Source organism: Portunus trituberculatus, chromosome 47 (assembly GCF_017591435.1).
Source record: "Portunus trituberculatus isolate SZX2019 chromosome 47, ASM1759143v1, whole genome shotgun sequence".
NCBI classification, from domain to species: Eukaryota; Metazoa; Arthropoda; class Malacostraca; order Decapoda; family Portunidae; genus Portunus; species Portunus trituberculatus.
Window position 1 is genome coordinate 31,590,626 of NC_059301.1, and position 20,455 is coordinate 31,611,080.

The 20,455-nt window shown below is 37.3% G+C and overlaps 1 protein-coding gene across 1 annotated transcript in view; it reads left to right on the forward strand.

The window, feature by feature from the left end:
* LOC123498080 (1-phosphatidylinositol 4,5-bisphosphate phosphodiesterase gamma-1-like) overlaps nucleotides 1–20,455 on the forward strand; it is a 167,755-nt gene that overhangs the window by 32,562 nt on the left and 114,738 nt on the right. The window contains 1 exon segment of the mRNA XM_045245179.1: nucleotides 19,540–19,663. Within this exon segment, the coding sequence (XP_045101114.1) occupies nucleotides 19,540–19,663 (124 nt within the window).

Below are 20,455 nucleotides of genomic sequence, written 5' to 3' on the forward strand. Positions count from 1 at the left end.
CAGTGCTGCAATGCCCAGCTCTGATTCTAAGTGAAAAATGTTCTCAGCACATGTGCATTTTGAGTCTTTATACCCATGGTATAAAATGCAAATGTGGATGACATAATGGGCTAGTAACTGCACCAGATAGGCACTATGTTCACATATTCCAAATTACTGAAGTGTGTGGTATTGCCATTGTTACTTTCTCTTATACTTATGCAATACAATGTGCTAAACATATTCACCCGAATTTCTTGCTAAGAGTCACTCTCATCGAGGAACTGAGTGTGACTGACTGCCAATCAGCTGATCTGTTCTCAGCCTTGCTCCTCCCTACTCTTTACCTGGGCAGTCATGGTGCCATGAACCTTATTATTGTATTTGTTAATTACAACCACACAACCCTTGTGTAATGTTTGTTCATTGATATCACTCATCTCATTATTAGGTACTGTAAAGCTCTAAAATCTTTAATGATAATGTCTGAATAATTTGCAATTTCACCAGCAGACATCCACATCAACGCAATCTGCTATAGATATCCACCCAGCCTGGCTGTTGTGTCTGTGTCTTTCTAGATTTGAATTTCATACCATTGTTAAAAGAAGCCTCACAAATGTACTTAGAACATCTTTACTTAGAAAAACCTCTAGCAATATCCTGTATATTGATGTACTTTCATTATTTTCTCTAAAGTATTTTTGCCTTAGTTTCTTATATAGTTTTGTATAGCTTCTATCCTTTTTCCATAATATTGCACACTACCAAGAATACTTAACTATTTAGTGAATTAATACTGCTAAAGACCACTCATTGAGCTTAGTGAACTGTCATGAGGTTAACAAAGCTAACACAAACAGGTGTGTAAAGAATCTTTCAAAATTTTGGTGATGTACTTTTATTTTTAGTGTGTAGCCTAAATCCTGCTTCATTGTTCCTTTATACTTTTTTCTGTAACTTTTCATTTGTTGTAGTTTATAATTCACTGTTTGAAGGGAACTGTGCAGTTCTTGGCTAGCTCATAGAAAATTGTGAGTCCAGTTGAGGTTCAAGACAGTTTTTATGCAAAGTGTTGTGAACTGCCAAGCTTGATGGGTTCTTTGATTATCGTTTACTATTTCAAGCTCTTTTCTGTAAGATATTTTGTCATCTATTACTGCTTTTTTTTTTGTTCCTAAAGAAAATTGCGCATATTTTTGTTATTTTCATATTTTAATCCTATTTCTTTTGTCTTTTTTCTTATATCTCTTCTTTTTCTTACAGTGTGTTCTACCGTGAGACCTATTATATTTGCATCTTTATCACCAAACTCAAATTTTTGTCCACTTTCTGTGTTTTGACTTCATACCTCCTCTTCATTTGCTTCGATTTTTCCATTTTCCTTTTTTCCTTTCTTTCCAGCCCTTCTTCAGTCCTCCCATTTGCCAGCTCCAGCTCCAGCTTCATGCACTTCTTTGTTTTAGTAAGTTTTCCTTCCATCTTCTCAGAGACCAGCTAATTCCTCGCCAACGCTTGTCTTTTCCTTTACTTCATTGCGTTAACTTATTTATTTTAACCTTTAATTCTTAGATTAAGCTTCTTTGCTTCCTGCTTTAATTGTTATCCATTGCATGGTGACACATTGCTATTTCATAGTTTTATATTACAGTAGCCTGGGTTTTTGTTTATTTAGTTTTTTTTTTATGATTAATTGGGCTTTTTTATTTAGCCATTTTTCTTTGTCACTTATTTATTGGCATGTCTTTTGTTTTCATTTGTATCTCTCTATCTCTTAACAGCTCACTTAAGCTCACATCTTTATCTTAACCCATCTTACATCTGGGTCATCATCTCATATACCATACCATGTTTCAAATGTTTCAGCAGTTTTACTGTCATCACATTGAAATACCATCCACCATGAGCTGATTGAAACCTTACAGAATTTATACTTTGGATTGGAAATAGTACATAGATAAATTTTGATCTTACTTGGCAGCCTTATGGATATACTGTTGATGACAGAATGTGTACAGGTATTTGTTAATTTGGTTGTAACATAAAGTACTATCCCATCTAAGTATGTACTGATATTCAGCATACCTATAGATTCCTTTGTATTCCCATTTCTATATCTGTTTTTGAATGGTTCTTCACTTCAGTGAGAAAAATTATATCTCTTAGTCTTTCTTCCTTGATGGTGATTTTTTGTTTACTATATTTTTTCAGATTTCCTTTCACTCTTCCTCTTCTTCACTCTGTGTACTGACTATAAAAATGCCACATAATCCAGTTGTGATCTGGTTATTGATGTCCTGCATTTTTTATTTATCTCTTAAAATATATGCTACTCTCACCTTTATCTGTATGTTATGTGCCTCCCTGATGATCCTACTTATTTGTTTTCCCAGTGGCAAGTTATCTTGAATTACTATTTTATTCATCCTTCTTTCTTAGTTATGTTGATTTGTTAGTATAACAATAGATCCTTTCCCATCATTCTCCAGCTTCTCTTGCCTGATTCTATCTGCATTTTATGGGATTAGAATCTGTTCCATTTCCAATATTTGACTTTATTCCAAAATATTATTCAGATCCATTATAGTCAATATTGCTCTCTACTTTTTAATATACAGTGGTACCTCGACATACAAATTTAATTCATTCCGTGAAGATCATTGTATATCAAATCAATTTTTCCCATAGAAATTAATGGAAATAGTATTAATTAGTTCTTGTGATATGAGTTTCTCCCCCATAAAATAAACATGCTTCAAATACCAACCAAATATTGATTTAATATAAGATAAATACAATGTTTATTGTGTGCATGATACAAATTAATTATATTGCCCAAAATAACAACTTAACCTGCAAAACTCAGGACACATCAATAGATGTTCATCATGCAAGACTCGGGGCACGTTGATAGACGTTTAGGCTTTTTACGGCTATATTTTAGATATTTTCTTCCCGTTTTCTTTGCTTGTGAGCTGGCAACACTCATCAGGAGTAAACATATGCTTTACGTCAATGTGTCACCAACAATGGATGGTGGTAGCGACAGTGATTTCACTGTGTCTAGTTTTGCCACCTCTCCCGCGCGGTGACACAGAATTTCTTCTGAGTCAGGCCTTTGTATCGGCAGAGCCTGTGTTGTCCACGAGAGGTTTGATCTTGATCTTTATTCTATAGGTGTCTCAGGATTCCTCCTGAGGCAGGCCTTAGTACCAGCAGCTCCTGATGTATTCAAAAGCCTGTCAGCTTGCATGATACAGTGGGGCTTTCAAATTTGGAAAAAAATTACCTGGATAAAACTTCGTTAAAGCGAGTTTGGTGTTCGTTAAACGAGCAGATGGTAGTAAAATGAAACATTCGTTATAGCGAAATTTCGTTGTGTGAACCTTCGTTAAATGTGGGTTGCCTGTATGTGAATACAGGCTATTTTGTGTGTTTCTCGCCAAACTTTTACTTTTGGGACCCATGATCATGGGATCTTGAGTTCACAAAACTTACGAAAAAATACATACTGCTGAGGAGCACAGACACATACATGCATAAAGGATGAACAACGATATACAATGCAGGCTGAATGTTCGGGTGAATGTGGGTAGCTGAGCGATTGCTGTGCGACCTACTGATGGTTATTTGTATCATAGAAATATCATTGTATTTCAAGGCGTAAATTATTATATATAATTTTTCATCATACAGGTAACTCGATTTACGTGATAGGTGCATTCCAAGAGGCATCGCGTATATCAAAATTCGCATAAAACAACAATGTAATTCTCATAGGAAACAATAGATAATAGGGGGGTTGTGGTATGTGGTCCCCAAAAATTGTACAAAATACTCTATTTATTTGGCCAAATTAACATGTTTATATGATTTACCATTCTAAATAATAGAAGTGTATTTAAAGTAAAGGGAAAAGCAAGAAATAATAAGAGAAAGCAAAAAATAATAAGAGAAAACAACAAAACAAAGAATACGTAAACAAAACACTTACTGCGTCACTGCCTTCATAACTCACACCACAGTCAGTCACCATCTTCCTCTGAGCTTTATCACTTTATCAAAAATCCACTTATCAAAAATAATCCCACATGCAGAAGATGAAGGACGTTTTGGGGCCATCTTGGTGAATTAAAGGCAGAGTGAAGAGATTCCGTCTGTACTCAGTGCTGGCATACTGCACATGAGGCACGAGAAGAGCGGGAGCTGGATCTAAGATTCTTTAGCAACGTCAGAGCAACCTCCTGCTGCGAAATGGCTTCCATGAACGCTTGGAGAGACGGTAACGAGGTTGCTATCAGGTTGCTCTCAGATTGATGGTAACACCACCTCTCCAGGTGGTTCTACTGTCTTATATATGCGTTTATGTTCACAAAACAACATTTCTATTAGCTTTTTAGAAACCTTGCCCCCAAGAAAGGATTGTTTTGTAATGCATAAAGTGAAATCTTACATGGAATACCAAAAAAATAAAGCAGAGATGAGATCGCCCACAGACGAGGCGGAGACTTGCGTCGACTCGGCCGCTTCTTCTTCTTCTTCTTGTGACCCTTTTAGCTTGCATGTTGTCTTTCACCACAATATTTATGTTTCCACTCTTCTATTGCCTGCTGTAATGGATATCATATCTTAGTATTCATATACGCTCATGCCATGAGAATAACCTCGACTCCGTGGCACTGAGCGAGTGAATTACTAATGAAATACTGCGGTATTTCATTAATAATTCATTATCACTCAGTGCCCAGAGCTTCCACCTATCAGCCAGCTGCGGAACTCTCTGGCATGCAGTTTGAAATTGCGTCTGGCGCTCAGTTTGAAAATGCAGTTGGGCCAAATCGCGTATAAGCAAACCGATCGTGCAAATTAGATTAATTATAAAATTTTCGGTCGCGTTATAACAAAAAAGTGTAAATCAAACGCGTAAATCGAGTTACCTGTATATAAAAAAAAATTGTATGTTGGGGCTATCATATCTTGAGGTATTACTGTATATATATTTACCTAGTAGTTTATGGGAGGAAAACAAGCTTATATTGACCCGTCTTTTTACCTTGTTTCGTCCAGCTTAGCTTTGAAACTGTGAACACTGACTGCATTTACGATGTCTATATCTAATCCATTCCAGGTGTCCACAGCTCTATGAGGGAAACTGTACTTCTTAATGTCTCTTATACACTGCACCTTCTTCAATTTCTTCCCATGTCCCCTGGTAGCCCTTGTTTCCAGGCTTAAAAAGTCTCCATCCACTTTATCCAGGTTATTCACCATTCTATAAATACCTATCAAGTCTCCCCTTTTTCTCTCCTACTTTCAAGTGTTGGAATTTCCAGTTTTCTCAATCGCTCCTCGTAAGTCCTATCCTTCAGTTCTGGTACTAACTTTGTGGCTGCCCTTTGCACCCTCTCCAATTTTCAAATATTCTTCTTAGTGTGAGGGGACCACACAATCACCACATACTCCAGTCTTTGTCTTATCATAGAACTAATTAACTTTTTCATCATATCAGCATTCAAATATGAGAAGGCCATTTTAATTCTCCTTGGCAGATTTTTTACTTCTCCCATGATTTTATTTATATGGCTGTCTGGGGCTAAGCCTTATGGAATTGTCATCCCTAAATTCACTTCCTCTTTAGACCTTTCCAAACTAAAATTTTCCATTTTGCAATTGCCGTGTACTCTCCATTTACTTTTTCCAAATTCCATGACTACACTTATTCAGATTGAATTCCATTTGCCAAGTTCTACTCCATCTACCAACTTTATCAAGGTCCTCTTGCAGTTTTATAGTCATTCACATTTTCACTCTCCTCATTATCTTGGCATCATCTGCAAACAAATTGATATGACTCAATTCCTTCAGGCAGGTCATTCACATAGATGCCGAACATGACTGGTCCCAGCACCGGCCCTTGAGGTACTCCACTAGTGACCTTTAGCCAGGAAGAACTACTGTTTCTTATCACTGTTCTCATTTCCCTCTCACTAAGGTAATCCTTCATCCATTCCAATAATTGTCCTCTAACTCCTCCATTGTTCTTAATCTTCCATAGTAACCTCTTGTGTGGTACCTTGTCAAAAGCTTTTTTTAAATCTAGGTAGACACTGTCTACCCAACCATCCCTTTCCTGTACAGCATTTATTACTTTTAAATAAAACGACAACAAATTTGAGGAGCATGACCTTCCTCTTCTGAAACCAAACTGACAGTTTGTCAGCATATTGCTGCTTTCTAGGTGTTCCATCCAGATGTCTTTAATGATTTTCTCACACAGCTTCCCCACTACACTCATTAGTGATACTGGTCTATAATTTAAAGGGTCTTCCCTACTACCACCATTTTATATAGGTACAATGTTTGCTCTTTTCCAGTCCTTTAGTACTTTCCCTTGCAACAACAATGTATTCACCAGGCTATGAATCTTCTCTGCCAACTGTTCCCTACATTCTTTCAGTATCCAATTTGAAATTTTATCTGGACCAGGTGCCGTATTTACATCTAGATTCTCCATCAGTCTCATAACATCCTCCTGATTTACCTCTACTCCAATTAGTTTGTATCCATCCAATTCATTATCTGCTAAGTCATAATCTCCTTCTTCAGTAAAAAACTGTTTGAAACCTTTCATTCATCACCTCAGCCATTTCTTGTACTTCTTCAGATAGTTTTCCATGAACCCTCAGGCCAGTTATACCCTCTTGTTTCTTCATTTTTCCATTTATATGTCTATAAAACAGTTTTGGGTTTGTCCATTCACAGATAACAGTAGATCTGGATTTGACACGGGACTGCAGAGCCGCCATTGCAGTAACGTAACCAAAATGGTCGAGTGGTAGTACGCGGCAGCTGACTGTTAAAGTTATTATTTTGTAAAGTTTTATACAGTATAAAGTGCATTTTTTAAGGAAATACTAATCATTACAAAATACCGCAGCAGTGGGAAGGCGTGTGCATTTGTGGAGGCTGTGAGGTGCACCAGATTAAGGGCTCGGCTGACCTCTACCTGGAGGAAACTATTATTATTATTATTATTATTATTATTATTATTATTATTATTATTATTATTATTATTATTTACATATTTGTAGCAAGTTGTATACACCCATGTCTACTGCGAATGAGTCATTTTAAAATCTCAGGCGAGTAGCGAGACGGCCAACAGACAGTCACTCAAGTCACTCGGGTTCAAGTCAGTCGTGCTAAGGATACGGCTGCAGCCAAGAGTGAGGGGTTATAATTGTTACGTACATGTTCAGGCGTTTTGACATATCTGTGGAGACAATGAAACAGTGAAATGTGAATGCTGTTGAAAGAGTTTTGTCCAACAATGGATTTACAGTGAAAATGTGAAGAGCTTGTGTCGAGGCTCACATGAAAATGTTGTTATGTGCGTGTGTGATGCAGTCGCTAGTGATGTCACTGTGCAGTTAGTAATGAAGTACAGTGAGGTGAATAAGGAGTGAACATTGTGAGTGGTGTAATGCACACAGATTTAACATTGTAAGTGGTGTATCCAACCGTGATGTGTGTAGGGTGACGCTGAGTGTTGTATGCGGAGTTAAGTCAGTGGTACAGTGGAGAAGAACTGCTAGTGGTGACTTGAGGCATACAATGTGAAACACTACAGCAAAATATAATGAGAGGCCACATAAAATGGCAGAGTGAGAGGCTATAACTGGGATGTAATCCGAGACGCGTGCAACTGGTGGCAGTGACTGCAGTTATGACATCTGGTGCCAAATAGATAGTCAGTTTTGGAAAAGATAGTGACATTGTGACATGTTATTGACATCACTGTGACGTGGAAGTGTACTGTGGAGTGCTGTTAAGTGTTAAACTCACCTGATTACTAACGTGACTGCAACAAACCGATGAATGATTAATAGTGACTAGAATGGTAGGAAACAATGCCTAGGCAGTGACTGATAGTGACTACTGCGATATATTTCTTCGCGTTAATGATGTAAAAAAATAAAACCCGCCTACGCGCTTTGTAAATAGTCTTCCTAAAAAAAAAGAAAAGTTGCATTTTTATTAATGAAACTATATACTCGTAGAGTACGCTAGTGCAACATCTGTGACATACATAAGGGGTGGGATAGTAGGACACCAACAGTGATATCCACGCTAAGCACAAGCCTGGTGTCGCCACAGGAGGTAGCACATGGTCACAGAGTGATGATAAGAGGCGTAAACTCACAGGTGTGAAGAAGAGATGAGCAAGTGGACAGCCAAAATCATGTAAAGTAATTTATAAGTGATACAAAATTTGCATTTTGTGTTTGAAATACAGCTGTAAACTTAAAGTTGTATTTAAACATCCACCTGGTACTATATAAATTCTCGTGTTTGACTTGTATAACTGAGTGGTACAATGACACGGTTGTATGGATTTAGATATCGCTTTCAGGCATTGAATTAAACACAGTTAGCTTGCTTCACAGTGATTTTCATAGATTCATGTTGGCTAGGAGCTGAGATTTCGAGGTTTGAAATTTAAGGTCCGTTCTCCAGCTTTGGGTACGTTACTGCAGTGCGGCGATTTTTGTGTCAAATCCAGATCTACTGTTATCTGTGGTCCATTATATCCTTTTCATAGTTCTGTTTTTCAACCCTCATAATTCTCACACACTTTCTAGCATCAACATAATCTTTCCATCTACTTTGCGTTTGCATTTTCCTCCATCTATTTCATGCATTTGTCTTGCATTGCCTAGCCCTTTCACATATAACATTGTACCACTCCTTCCTCTTTTTTACAGTTTACTCTTCCCTTCGGTACATACTTCTTCACTACAGTATTATATATCTTGATAAACTTGTACCATTTCTCCTGCAAATCTTTTTCATCTTCAAAACATTTCCAGCTCACAGCCTCAAAGTATCTCCTTCTTTCTTCAAAATTGCTTTATTATATCTATATCTTTCTATTTTTAATATTTCTGTACTCGGACTTATTTCAACTAGTATGTGATCGCTTTTTCCTAATGGGCATTCATAATTAGTTTTTTCTATGATCTCTTCATCACTGGTGAACAACAAGTCCAATCTGGATTGTTTATCCTTCCCACTTATTCTAGTTTCACAGTCAATCCATTGCATCATTAGATTATCAACAGCCCAATTCATCAGTTTATTGCTCCATAAATTCTCTCCTTCTGGGAAAGTTCCTTCCTCCCAATTGATTTCTTTGCAATTAAAATCTCCAATGACTAATACATCCTTGTCTGTGATACAATCCTTTCCATCTCATTTATTGTATCTTCCAACAAAGCCTCATGCTCATTTCTTGTTCATGCATTTGTCAGTGGTGGTATGTAAACCCCTGCATATATCATTGACTTTCCATTTCCATTCTTCACTTCAACCTGCACAATCTCAGAATTGTTTTTACTTATTTCCACCTTGTCCACTCTAACACTTTTCCTTGTTAATATCATCACTCCACTTCGTTCCTTACCACATCTGTTTTTCAACCATATATCATAATATCCATTTCCAATGTCTGGTATTTTCCACTCATCTTTCCACTTTGTTTCACACAATACTAACATATCAGGCTTAACTCTTGCTAGGAACTCCTCAATCTCTAACATTTTCCACATCAATCCATTAAAATTAGTATAACAAATTTTGCTTACCTCCTGATAAATTTCTTTCTCAACCTTAGGTCCCTGACTCTCCAGTAAAACTGCTCCTTTTCTTCTTTCGTCCTCATATCGTTTTTTTGCTTAGCCTCTGTGACCAATTCCTTTTACTCTAGTTCTCTCCCCCTCATCCAAATCTTTGTTGATCCATACAGTTTTTAATTCATCATTTCCAGCTAACTTCCATGACCCATTCAATACTACTTCTGTTTGTACTTGAGTTGCGAACTTTATTTTTAAGGGTCTTTCCTTCTGTTCCTCAAATTTCCCAATCCTATGGAATTCCTCCACCAAATTAGTTGCCTGATTTTCCTCCTCTGCAACTGTCATTAATATATTCTTATTTTTCTCCTTTTCCAATGCTTCTCTCTCAGATCTACTGGATATCCACCTCACCCCCACCCCTCACTGCCGCCATCATCATCCTCTCTCTATATCAAAAGACTGCTATGATGTTTTCAAACTTTTTTTTTATTCTCTATTCATCATCACAACTATACATCATATAAATCTCACAATAACACCATTACAAATTATTATTTTGAGACAAAGGTATAAAGCTGGACAAGACAATAATAATTACTTCACAATATCATTATTTCACTTCAACACACTAATAATGATTCAGAGAGTGTCCAGTTCAGCCATAAAACTGCAGATTACCATGATGCTGCTGATGGCTCCTTCTGAACCCTCACTGTAAGTGAATAATATTATTTAGAGAAGCAGAGATCTGGTGCATTATCATCCTATCATGCTCTAGGAAGTCACCATTGAGTAAACAATCATGTGTGAAAATTTCATGTCGATTAGATGAATACTAATAGTAAAACAAGGACGAAATTATGAAAAATCTTTAGGAGTGAACATCTTGAAAAATGTTTTTTCACACTTCAAAAATTTTCACAAAATCAGTATAAACTCTGAATAACTTTTTGAATAACTTTTAATTGGAATCATTTTAAACTACAGCTAAAATCCATTTTTTTTGTTGGAATTAAATCTTTATAATGTCAATAGAAAACAAGATATAGAAAAGTGAAAAAAAAATGAAAAAAAGGAAAAAAAATAAAACTATGACTTTTGTTCCTGGGTCAGTCAGAGTCCAACTTATTGCAAAATCAGACTTCTCAGTGTCCAAGTTATCAAGGTTCAACAGTATGTGCTACATCTCTTTCCATCTCATTCTAAACTTCAACAATTCCTCATAGAAAGCTGTTCTATTTACATTTTCTCTGCACACTCCCTTCTTCACCTTCAGGTCATGTCATCTTACACTTCTGTAATGTCATACACCTCCTGGTCTCTCTAGTCTAATTTCTCTATTCTTGACAAGATCTTGTACATGTTAATCAGCTTTCTTCTCTCTCTTCTTTCGTCCAGAGTGAGGAAATAAAAATTTATTCAGTGTCTCTTCATATGATATATGAGGCATTCAGAATAGTAGTGACATAAGCGCCAAAAATAAAAAATGGAGGAAAACGCAGTTAAAGTTTTGCAACATTCAGAACACAATAACTTTTTACTGAGATGAGGTAGAAAGCTCTAGTTTTTTGCAAAATGAAGCTCTATAACATGGCTTTGCAACCATTGTAAGCAAAACATAATTACATTCTGAAGTTGCTCATTAACTGCATTTTTCTGGGGTGGCATCTGTATATTCGGAATGAAAATACAGAGAGAGTTAGGGAAGCGACAATGGCAGACTCTCATTGGCTGTTGTCAGTCATGTCACCGCATCTCTGCCTCCCCATTGGTTGCTGAACGGTCTGGGTGGAGATACTTTGGTATAAAATTCACTGTGCGGTCACTTTAATGTGATGCCAATATGGTCGATTAATGCCTTCACTACTAGTGGAATTTCACCCTTATTGCCATAATACTTCTGATGGCACATGTGAATCAAACACAATAGGAAGAAGATAATGCTATACCACAGCTTGCTGAGACCAAGATGGAAATGCAGTTCTCCCGTTGCCTGCCCGAGTAAAAACGCCATTATTGAGTGAGCGTGAGAGTTGTTTTTTTTATGTCAACGGCTGCATGGCCATACGTACCCTTCCAAAGAATGGGAATTTTTACCATGTTGCAGGCCAAATTTTGACTTGGAAGTTGCAGATTTGGAAAGTTGAAGGCGAGACGAAGACTATGCTATACAAACCTCAAAATTGGCTGGGGTGACGCTTACGTCACTACTATTCTGAATGCCTCATTATATATGGAGTGGAGATCTTTTTGTTGCAGCTCTGTGTGTGTATTTACCTAGTTGTAACATACAGGAAAAGAGCTATGCTCATGCTGTCCTGTCTCCATATCTATGCAAATCCAACATTTCTTTGAACTTGTTGATTGTCCTTGCTTCAACGACTCTCTTATCTAAACCATTCCACACCTCTACACATTTCTCTACACATTTTTGTAGAAAGCTGAACTTCTTAATATCTCTTCTGCAGTTGTCCTTTTTTAATTTCTTTCCATTTCCTCTTGGGTCACTGTTGTCCCAGATTAGTAAATCTTCTCTATCTAATTTCTCCAGTACACTGCTATTAGATCTCTTCTTTCCCTTCTCTGTTCTAAAGTTGTAAGACTTAGTATTCATAGCCTTTCTTCATATGACTGTTCACTTAAACTCGAGAAAAGTTTTGTTGCTGCCCTCTTTATTCTCTCTAGTTTTCTTGTGTATTTCTTTTTGTTTGGTGACCATACTGTAGCTGTATATTCTAATTTTGGGCCTGTTAGAGTTGTTAACAGTTTTTTAATAATATCTTTTTGTATGTAAGTGCATACCACCTTTATATTTCTCAAAAGTTCATAGGCATTTCTTGTAATTCTATTTATGTGCTTTTCTGATGACAAGTTATCCACAGTGGTTACTCCTAGGTCTTTTCCTTCAGACTTCTTAATTTCTTCATTCCCCATTTAGTAAACTCCCTTCAGCCCTCTTTTGCTCATTCCAAATTATAATATGCTGCACTTTAAAATGTTTTTTTTATTTATTTATTTTTTTATTAAATTCCATTTCCCATGTGAGTGACCATTCCACTATATTATCCAAGTCTTGTTGTAGTGCCTCACACTCTTCTCTTTTCACCCTTCTCATTATTTTAGGACCATATGCAAACAGACTGATGTAACTGTCTATTTTTTGGTACATCGCTCACATATACCTCAAACATTATTAGTGCTAATACCAATCCTTGTGGAACTCAGCTTAAGACTTTTCCAGACCAATTTTTTACTTTTATAATTGTTCTCATTTCTCTGTCTTTTAGAAAATCAGCCATCCATTTCAGAAGTTTTCTCTTTAGTCCTCCATTTTGTTTAAGTTTCCACAGTTCCTTTTGTGTGGGACCTTGTCAAATGCTTTCTTTAGATCTAAGTATATGCAGTCCACCCAGCCATCCCTTTCTTGCACAATGTCAACCACTCGAGTAGAAGCTTACTAAATTTGTGACACATGATCCTCGTCATCTGAATCCATACTGTCTATCTGTCAACATACTCTTCTTCTTTATTATCCTTTCACATATTTTTGCTATTACACTGGTCAATGACATTGGTCTGTATTTTAATGGATCCTCCTTATTTCCCCCTTTAAATATGGGCACAATATTCAGTTTTTTCCAGTCTTTTGGTACTTTACCCTCTGTTAAGGAACTCTTAATGATGTAGACCTTGTCTGTTAACTGGTCACTGCATTTCTTTACAATCCTGTTTAACACTCCATCAGAACCTGAGGCTCTCCTTACATCTTGTTCTTCCATCATTTTCTTTACTTCTACTGACACGTATTTCACAAACACCATTAGTTACTTCCACTGAGGTTTGACATTCGAAGTTGCTTTCTGGTGAAGACTGACTGGAAGCAAGTGTTCATCACTCCCACTATATCTTCTGGGTCTTCGTACGTTTCATTATTGTATTTTAGTTTGCTTATTTCTCCTTTGTTTTTCAGCTTCCCATTTACATGTCTGTAAAACAATTTTGGCTGGTCCTTACATTTATCCACTATATCCTTCTCGTAGTTTTTCTGTTCCATTCTCCAAATCTTGACATACTCATGTCTTTTCTGGGCATAGTCTAACCAATGATTTGGTCTTCTATTTCTTGTCCATCTATTCCAGGTTTTTCTCTTTCCATCCCTGCTAACTCACATCTTCTGTTAAACCACTCTTTGTGTCTAGGCTTGTCTGTTTTCTTTACTGGCTCATGTTTCATTATTCTTCCATTATATTTCTCCATTAAAATATTCCACTTGTCTTCGGTTTTCTCCATTATATAAAATTCATTCCAGTCTGCTTGTTCAAAGTATTTCCTTAATTCTGCAAAGTTAGTTTTACTGTATTTGTACCTGCTATTTTTATAGTCTTCATTCCTAATTTCTTCCAATCCTTCTTTCAGTCGGAATTCAAGTAACACATAATAACTTTTACCGAGTGAACTTTCTTATATTTCAAGTTATTGAATATCTCTGGTTCTTTAGTAAGTACTAAGTCCAATTGTTATGTTCTTCATTTGCTCTATACCTTGTGATGTTCTTCACCCAGTGAGTTAGGATATTTTCTATGCTAGATTCAGTGAGGAGTTTTCAGAACTAATCCACCAGATGTTGCCGCTGCCACATGTCCCCTTCTAATATGAGCTAAATTATTGTTATATTAAATCCAAGGTGCATACAGATGCATAGAACATTGATAATTATTATGATACTGTTGACATTCTGTATCTACTTTTAAATATTCTGTATGGATAATTTTAGGAGAAGTTAGTTAAAACAAATATTTTTTTTTGTGATTATCTTGTAATACTGCTATCAATATCTTAAATACGGCATACTACTTTGACTGTACTATATAGCTTTTTTCTTTTTATTTATTTATTTATTTTTTTTTTCAAAAAGGCCCACTTGAGTGCTGGCTCTCTAAAAAGTGCAAAAAGTGCCAAACCGTCAGCCAGAATTAGGGGAGCAAATGCCTCGATACCTCCCTCTTTAAAGAAGACAAGTTTTAGGAATTCGGAAATACAGATGCAGGGAGGGAAGAGGGCCAGCCAAGGGCAAAAAAAAAGAAAGTTAAAAAAAGCCCACTTGAGTGCTGGCTCTCTAAAAAGTGCAAAAAGTGCCATAACCGTCAGCCAGAATTAGGGGAGCAAATGCCTCGATACCTCCCTCTTAAAAGAAGACAAGTTTTAGGAATTCGGAAATACAGATGCAGGGAGGGAGTTCTAGAGTCTACCAGTGAAAGGGATGAATGATTGAGAGTACTGATTAACTCTTGCATTAGAGAGTTGGACAGAATAGGGATGAGAGGAAGAAGAAAGCCTTGTGCAGCGAGGCTGTAGGAGAAGAGGAGGCATGCAGTTAGCAAGATCAGTAGATCAATTACCATGAAAATAGCGATAAAAGATAGAAAGGGATGCAACATTTTGGTGGTGAGAAAGAGGCTGAAGACAGTTAGTGAGAGGAGGGGAGTTGATGAGATGAAGAGCTTTCGATTCCACCCTATCAAGCAAAGCTGTGTGACTGGAACCTCCCCTAACATGCGAAGAGTACTCCATACAGGGATCATCTTTACATGACCTTGTCCTTCCATCTTCTTCTGTCACCAGCACCAGGTCTTCCTTGTCTATCTTTTCAATACCATTGACTATCTTGTACATTATTATTAGGTCCCCACGTTCTCTTCTATCTTGTAAGGTTGGTAGTCCCATTTCCTTCAGCTGTTCTTCATATGTAATGTCCTTTAGTTCTGGCACCATCTTTGTAGCAATCTTCTGTATCCATTCTAATCTTCTTGCATCTTTTATAGAGCTCGGAGACCATACCACAGCTGCATATTCTAGCTTTGTATGTATCATGCTTGTGATGATTTTTTTCATCATACAGGTAACTCGATTTACGCGATAGATGCGTTCTAAGAGGCATCGCATATATCAAAATTTGCATAAAACAAACATGTAATCCTCATAAGAAACAATAGATGATAGGGGGGATGTGGGGATGTGGTCCAAAAAATTCATACAAATTTATTTGGCTAAATTAACATGTTTTTATTATTTACCATTCTGAATACTAGAAGTGTATTTAAAGTAAAGGGAAAAGCAAGAAATAATAAGAGAAAACAACAAAACAAAGTACATAAACACAACCCTCTCTGCGTCACTTTCGTAAACACAACACTCAACTCACTGCGTCACTACCTTCACCACTCACACCAATCAGTTACCATCTTCCTCTGAGCTTTTCCACTTATCAAAAATAACCCCACAGTATAAAAGTAAACACCAGTAAAAAATAAACGCAGGACACCAATGTCTTCACCCCTCACAAGCACTTGCCGTCACTGTCCACCTCCTAGTCAAGGACGTCATCATCCACCTGCGCTTCCTCTGCTTCCACCACTTCCATGGGATCATCCACATCCTCTTCTGGTACTACATCTTTCACTGGTGTTTTCTTGAAAAACTGCAGCATGGTGGGCTGGTGCTTTATCTCGATAAATTCTTTTTGCATCACAGTGTAGTAGAAGAGTGCGTCCATGGCAGCGGAGCTCCCATCTATCAGCCAGCTGTGGACTCTCTGGTACGCAGTTTGAAATTGCGTCTGGCGCTCAGTTTGAAAATACAGTTGCGCCAAATCACGTATAAGCAAACCAGTCACACAAATTTAATTGATTATATTTTTTCAGTTGCGCATTAACAAAAATGCATAAATTAAACACGCTTAAATCAAGAGTTACCTGTATCTTTGTCCATAAATTGAAATGCCACTATTATATTAGTCAACATTTTATATGATAACCCAAATATCTTGCTTATGTGTTTTTCGGGGCTCAGATTTTCCTGTATAATCACTTCCAGATCTTTTTCCTCTTTAGTCTTCATTATTTGTTCCTGTCCCATCAAATAATTCCATATCAGTCTTCTCTTTCTTAGTTCCATTATGTGACATTTCTTGGCATTAAACTCCAATTCCTACTTCCTACTCCACTCATAGATCTTGTTTATATCTTACTGTAACAGCAGACAGTCCTCCCTGGTTTTGATAACTCTTAACAGCCTTGCATCATGAGCAAATAAATTAATGTAACTATTTACCCAAATGTGAACGTCGTTTATTTAAATCTGAAACATAAATGGGGGCTAACACTGACCCTTGTGGCACTCCGCTTGTTACTTTACCCCAAAATGAATATGTATCTCTGATCACAGCTCTCATCTGCCTACCCTTCAAATAATCTCTTGTCCATTCTAACAAAGTTCCTCACAGTCCTCCTATGTTCTCTAGTCTTTCATTAGGGGCTTTATCAAAAGCCTTTTTGAAATCCAGGTATACTGTGTCCACCCATCCATCTCTTCTCTCCAGTCCTTCTATTATTCTTGAGTAGAAACTTAATAAGTTCGACACATAACCTTCCTGTCCTGAACCCAAATTGTCTGTTCGTTATAAAATGTTCTTCTAGATATTTAATCCATTTTTCTTTGATAATTTCACATATCTTCCCACAAGACTTGTAAATGACATTGGTCTGATGTTTATTGATTTTCATCTTTTGAATATTGGAATTATGTTGGCTCTCCTCTTTTGTAGTGGTACTCTCCCTTCTTTTAATGAATTTGTAACTATTTCCCAAATTGAATCTAATAGCTGCTCTTTGCATTCCTTTAGTGGCCAGCCTGATACACCATCCAGCTCCGTTCCTTTTCTGACATCCAAATTTTTTTGTAGTCTTCCAATATGTTCTTTGTGCACTCTGATTTCCTGCAATCCTCAGCATTGCAATGGTTCTGTAAATTCCTCTTCCTCAGTGAACACAGTTTTGAAACTTTCATTCATTATTTCACTCATTTCCTTTGCTCTTTGGTATGTCTTCCCTCCCGTTAATTATTTTTTCTATTGTTTCCTTATTCTTCATCTTACCACTTATAAATCTGTAGAAAAGCTTAGTTTCATCTTCGCTTTTTTGCACCACATCTTTCTCAAAGTTTCTTTTCTTTTCTTCTTACTCTAATATATTAATTTCTCACATCCTTATACTGCTGCCTGTTGTTTTCCTTTCTGCATTTTTGAGTTTCTTCCAAGCTTTATCTTTTTCCCTCTTAGCTTCTGTACATCAGGCATTGTACCAAGCATATATACTTTTCTTCTTTCAGCTGTAATGCCTCCTCGCTCTATGATCCAGCGTTACTCATTACTTCCATCTCTCTCCAGTTTACTTGTTTACCATTAAAGTCTCCTACTAATTGTATTTTTCAATCTCTTCTTATCATATTACCTAGGCACTTAATCACCTCTCTTTGCATTTCCTTATTTTCCTCCATTCTCTGTCTATTTGTCATAGGTGGCACATTCTTACTATCATTTTCCTTTTTTCAATTCCTCTGTCTTGATTGTTACTCCAATTACTTCCACCATGCCATCACCTTATTGCACTTCTTCCACACATATTATCATGAACCATTATTAGCACTCTTCCTTCCCTTTTTCCCTTCCTGTCTCTTCTCCAGCTATTATATTCGTCTTCTTTAAAGCTAACATGGATCTCCTCCTTAAGTTTTGTTTCTATTATGCACATTACATCCAGTCTTTTTCTTTTAGATAATCTTTAACCTCCAACACTGGATAAGAACCCATCTGTTAGTATTAGTCACTCTCAATTTCTTGCCTCATCCATGACCTTCTTCCATAGATACCACTTCTTTAGTGTCATATCTAGAACCTTCCAGTACAAATTCTTTTTCTTGATGTCCATCCTTTTCTCATTTTTTTCCTTAGCTTCATTTCTTAGCACTTTCTCCTTTACCCCCTCTCCCAGGCTCACATCTCTTTTTATCCATACATCCTTAGATTCAGTATCATCAGCCAGTTTCCTTTTTCTTGTCATAATCTCTTCCACCTCCACCTACAAACTCATTCTCAATTGGTCTTTTTTCCCCCTTCACTAAATCATCCCAATCTAATCACTTCCTCTACTTCCTGGTACAACTCCTGTATGCTGTCTTGGACCTGTTTGATAATAGTTTTTGCCAATTCTCTCTTCTTGCTCATGAATTTGTTTGGATTTTTTCTCCTTCAGCCCAAAAATTAAGAAACATTTCCTCTTATCTACTGTATCCCTCATGAGATCTTCCTTCTCCTTAATTACTTGTATAACAGTGTCCTTTGTCTTTTCCTGGATTTGCTTCCTTACTATCTCTGAAAAATTTAACTTTTTTTTTTCTTTTTCCTTTCCATCTCTGTTTCCAGGCATTTCAGTATTCTTCCAATTTGCTTTCACACATTCCATTCTCTACTTCATCCTTCCCATCCTGTATTTTTTTCCTGTAGGCTCCTTAAGGAATCTTCATAGCCGCAACATGCAGCCTTTAGTATATAATTTTGTTTCTTTATCTCATGCATCTCCTCTTCCATCTCTTGATTTATTTCTCTAACTTTCTCACATTCCTCTAATCTCTTTTAGTTCACTGTTTTGTTTTATTAACTTACCTTGTTTTTCCATCATACTTGACATCATCTCCTTTATGTATCTTCTCTCCTTTTCCACATTTATCAGCCTCCTTATATTACCTCTTTCCTTTCTAAATCTAGAAAAATCCATGTCCGTGTTATCATCACACAGTTTCTTCAGGCTAATTGATGTTTCAATAAACCTTTGGTTTCCAAAACATGGCATTTGTTTTGACCCTGTACATCTGGCAGTGCCACCTAGTTCCGCCTCTACCCAAATCTTGTTTATTATGGAAACAGGAGAACCCTATGGCCCATTTCCTCACCGCCCACTGTACATACAGTATAGTCAGGGTCAGGTTCCAACTCCTGCTGGAATGCTTCCCCTGGGAACTGTTTTTGCTGGGTGCATATGTGTGTGTTTGTGTGTGAAATCAATGTTTAATTCACTCTGTCCTTCAACAGATATCCAGTCATTCTTTCCATTGAGAATCACTGCGACCTCCCTCAACAGAAGGTGATGGCCTGGGAGTTCAAGAAGACATTTGGCAGCATGCTCCTCACAGTGCCGTACAGGGCCAACGAACAAGTGAGTGTTAGTGCAGGAACACATTTTTGTTAGGTCCTTTCTGGAAAATTATCATTTGTTATACAGTGGTATCTCATGAGAATGGATCTTGCAATAACAGATTTCACTCAATAACAAATTGGTCAGACACTAAACAATTTTTGGGGGACTGTAGTGGCAGTTTTTCCCTCCCTTCCTCCCCCCCAAATCCATGGTTCTTTAGTGGCTGCATGGATGAATACACATATGCCATTATAAACAAGCCAACAAAGGCTTGTGTTTATCTAGTCCTGCTTGCCAGATACCATCCTAACTCATTTTGTTCACCTATGACTTACAAAACTTGTAATAAGGTAGAGAGTGGCGACTGTTTGCCAGGAGGGGGCAGGGTAACTGGAGTGACTCTAATGGTGATTTAGGGTCCAGGCTGGTAGGGCCCCACTATCTGCCTAAGTGAATTGCTAGTTATGCATCTCTCTCTCTCTCTCTCTCTCTCTCTCTCTCTCTCTCTCTCTCTCTCTCTCTCTCTCTCTCTCTCTCTCTCTCTCTCTCTCTCTCTCTCTCTCTCTCTCTCTCTCTCTCTCTCTCTCTCTCTCTCTCTCTCTCTCTCTCTCTCTCTCTCTCTCTCTCTCTCTCTCTCTCTCTCTCTCTCTCTCTCTCGCTCTCTCTCTCTCGCTCTCTCTCTCTCTCTCTCTCTCTCTCTCTCTCTCTCTCTCTCTCTCTCTCTCTCTCTCTCTCTCTCTCTCTCTCTCTCTCTCTCTCTCTCTCTCTCTCTCTCTCTCTCTCTCTCTCTCTCTCTCTCTCTCTCTCTCT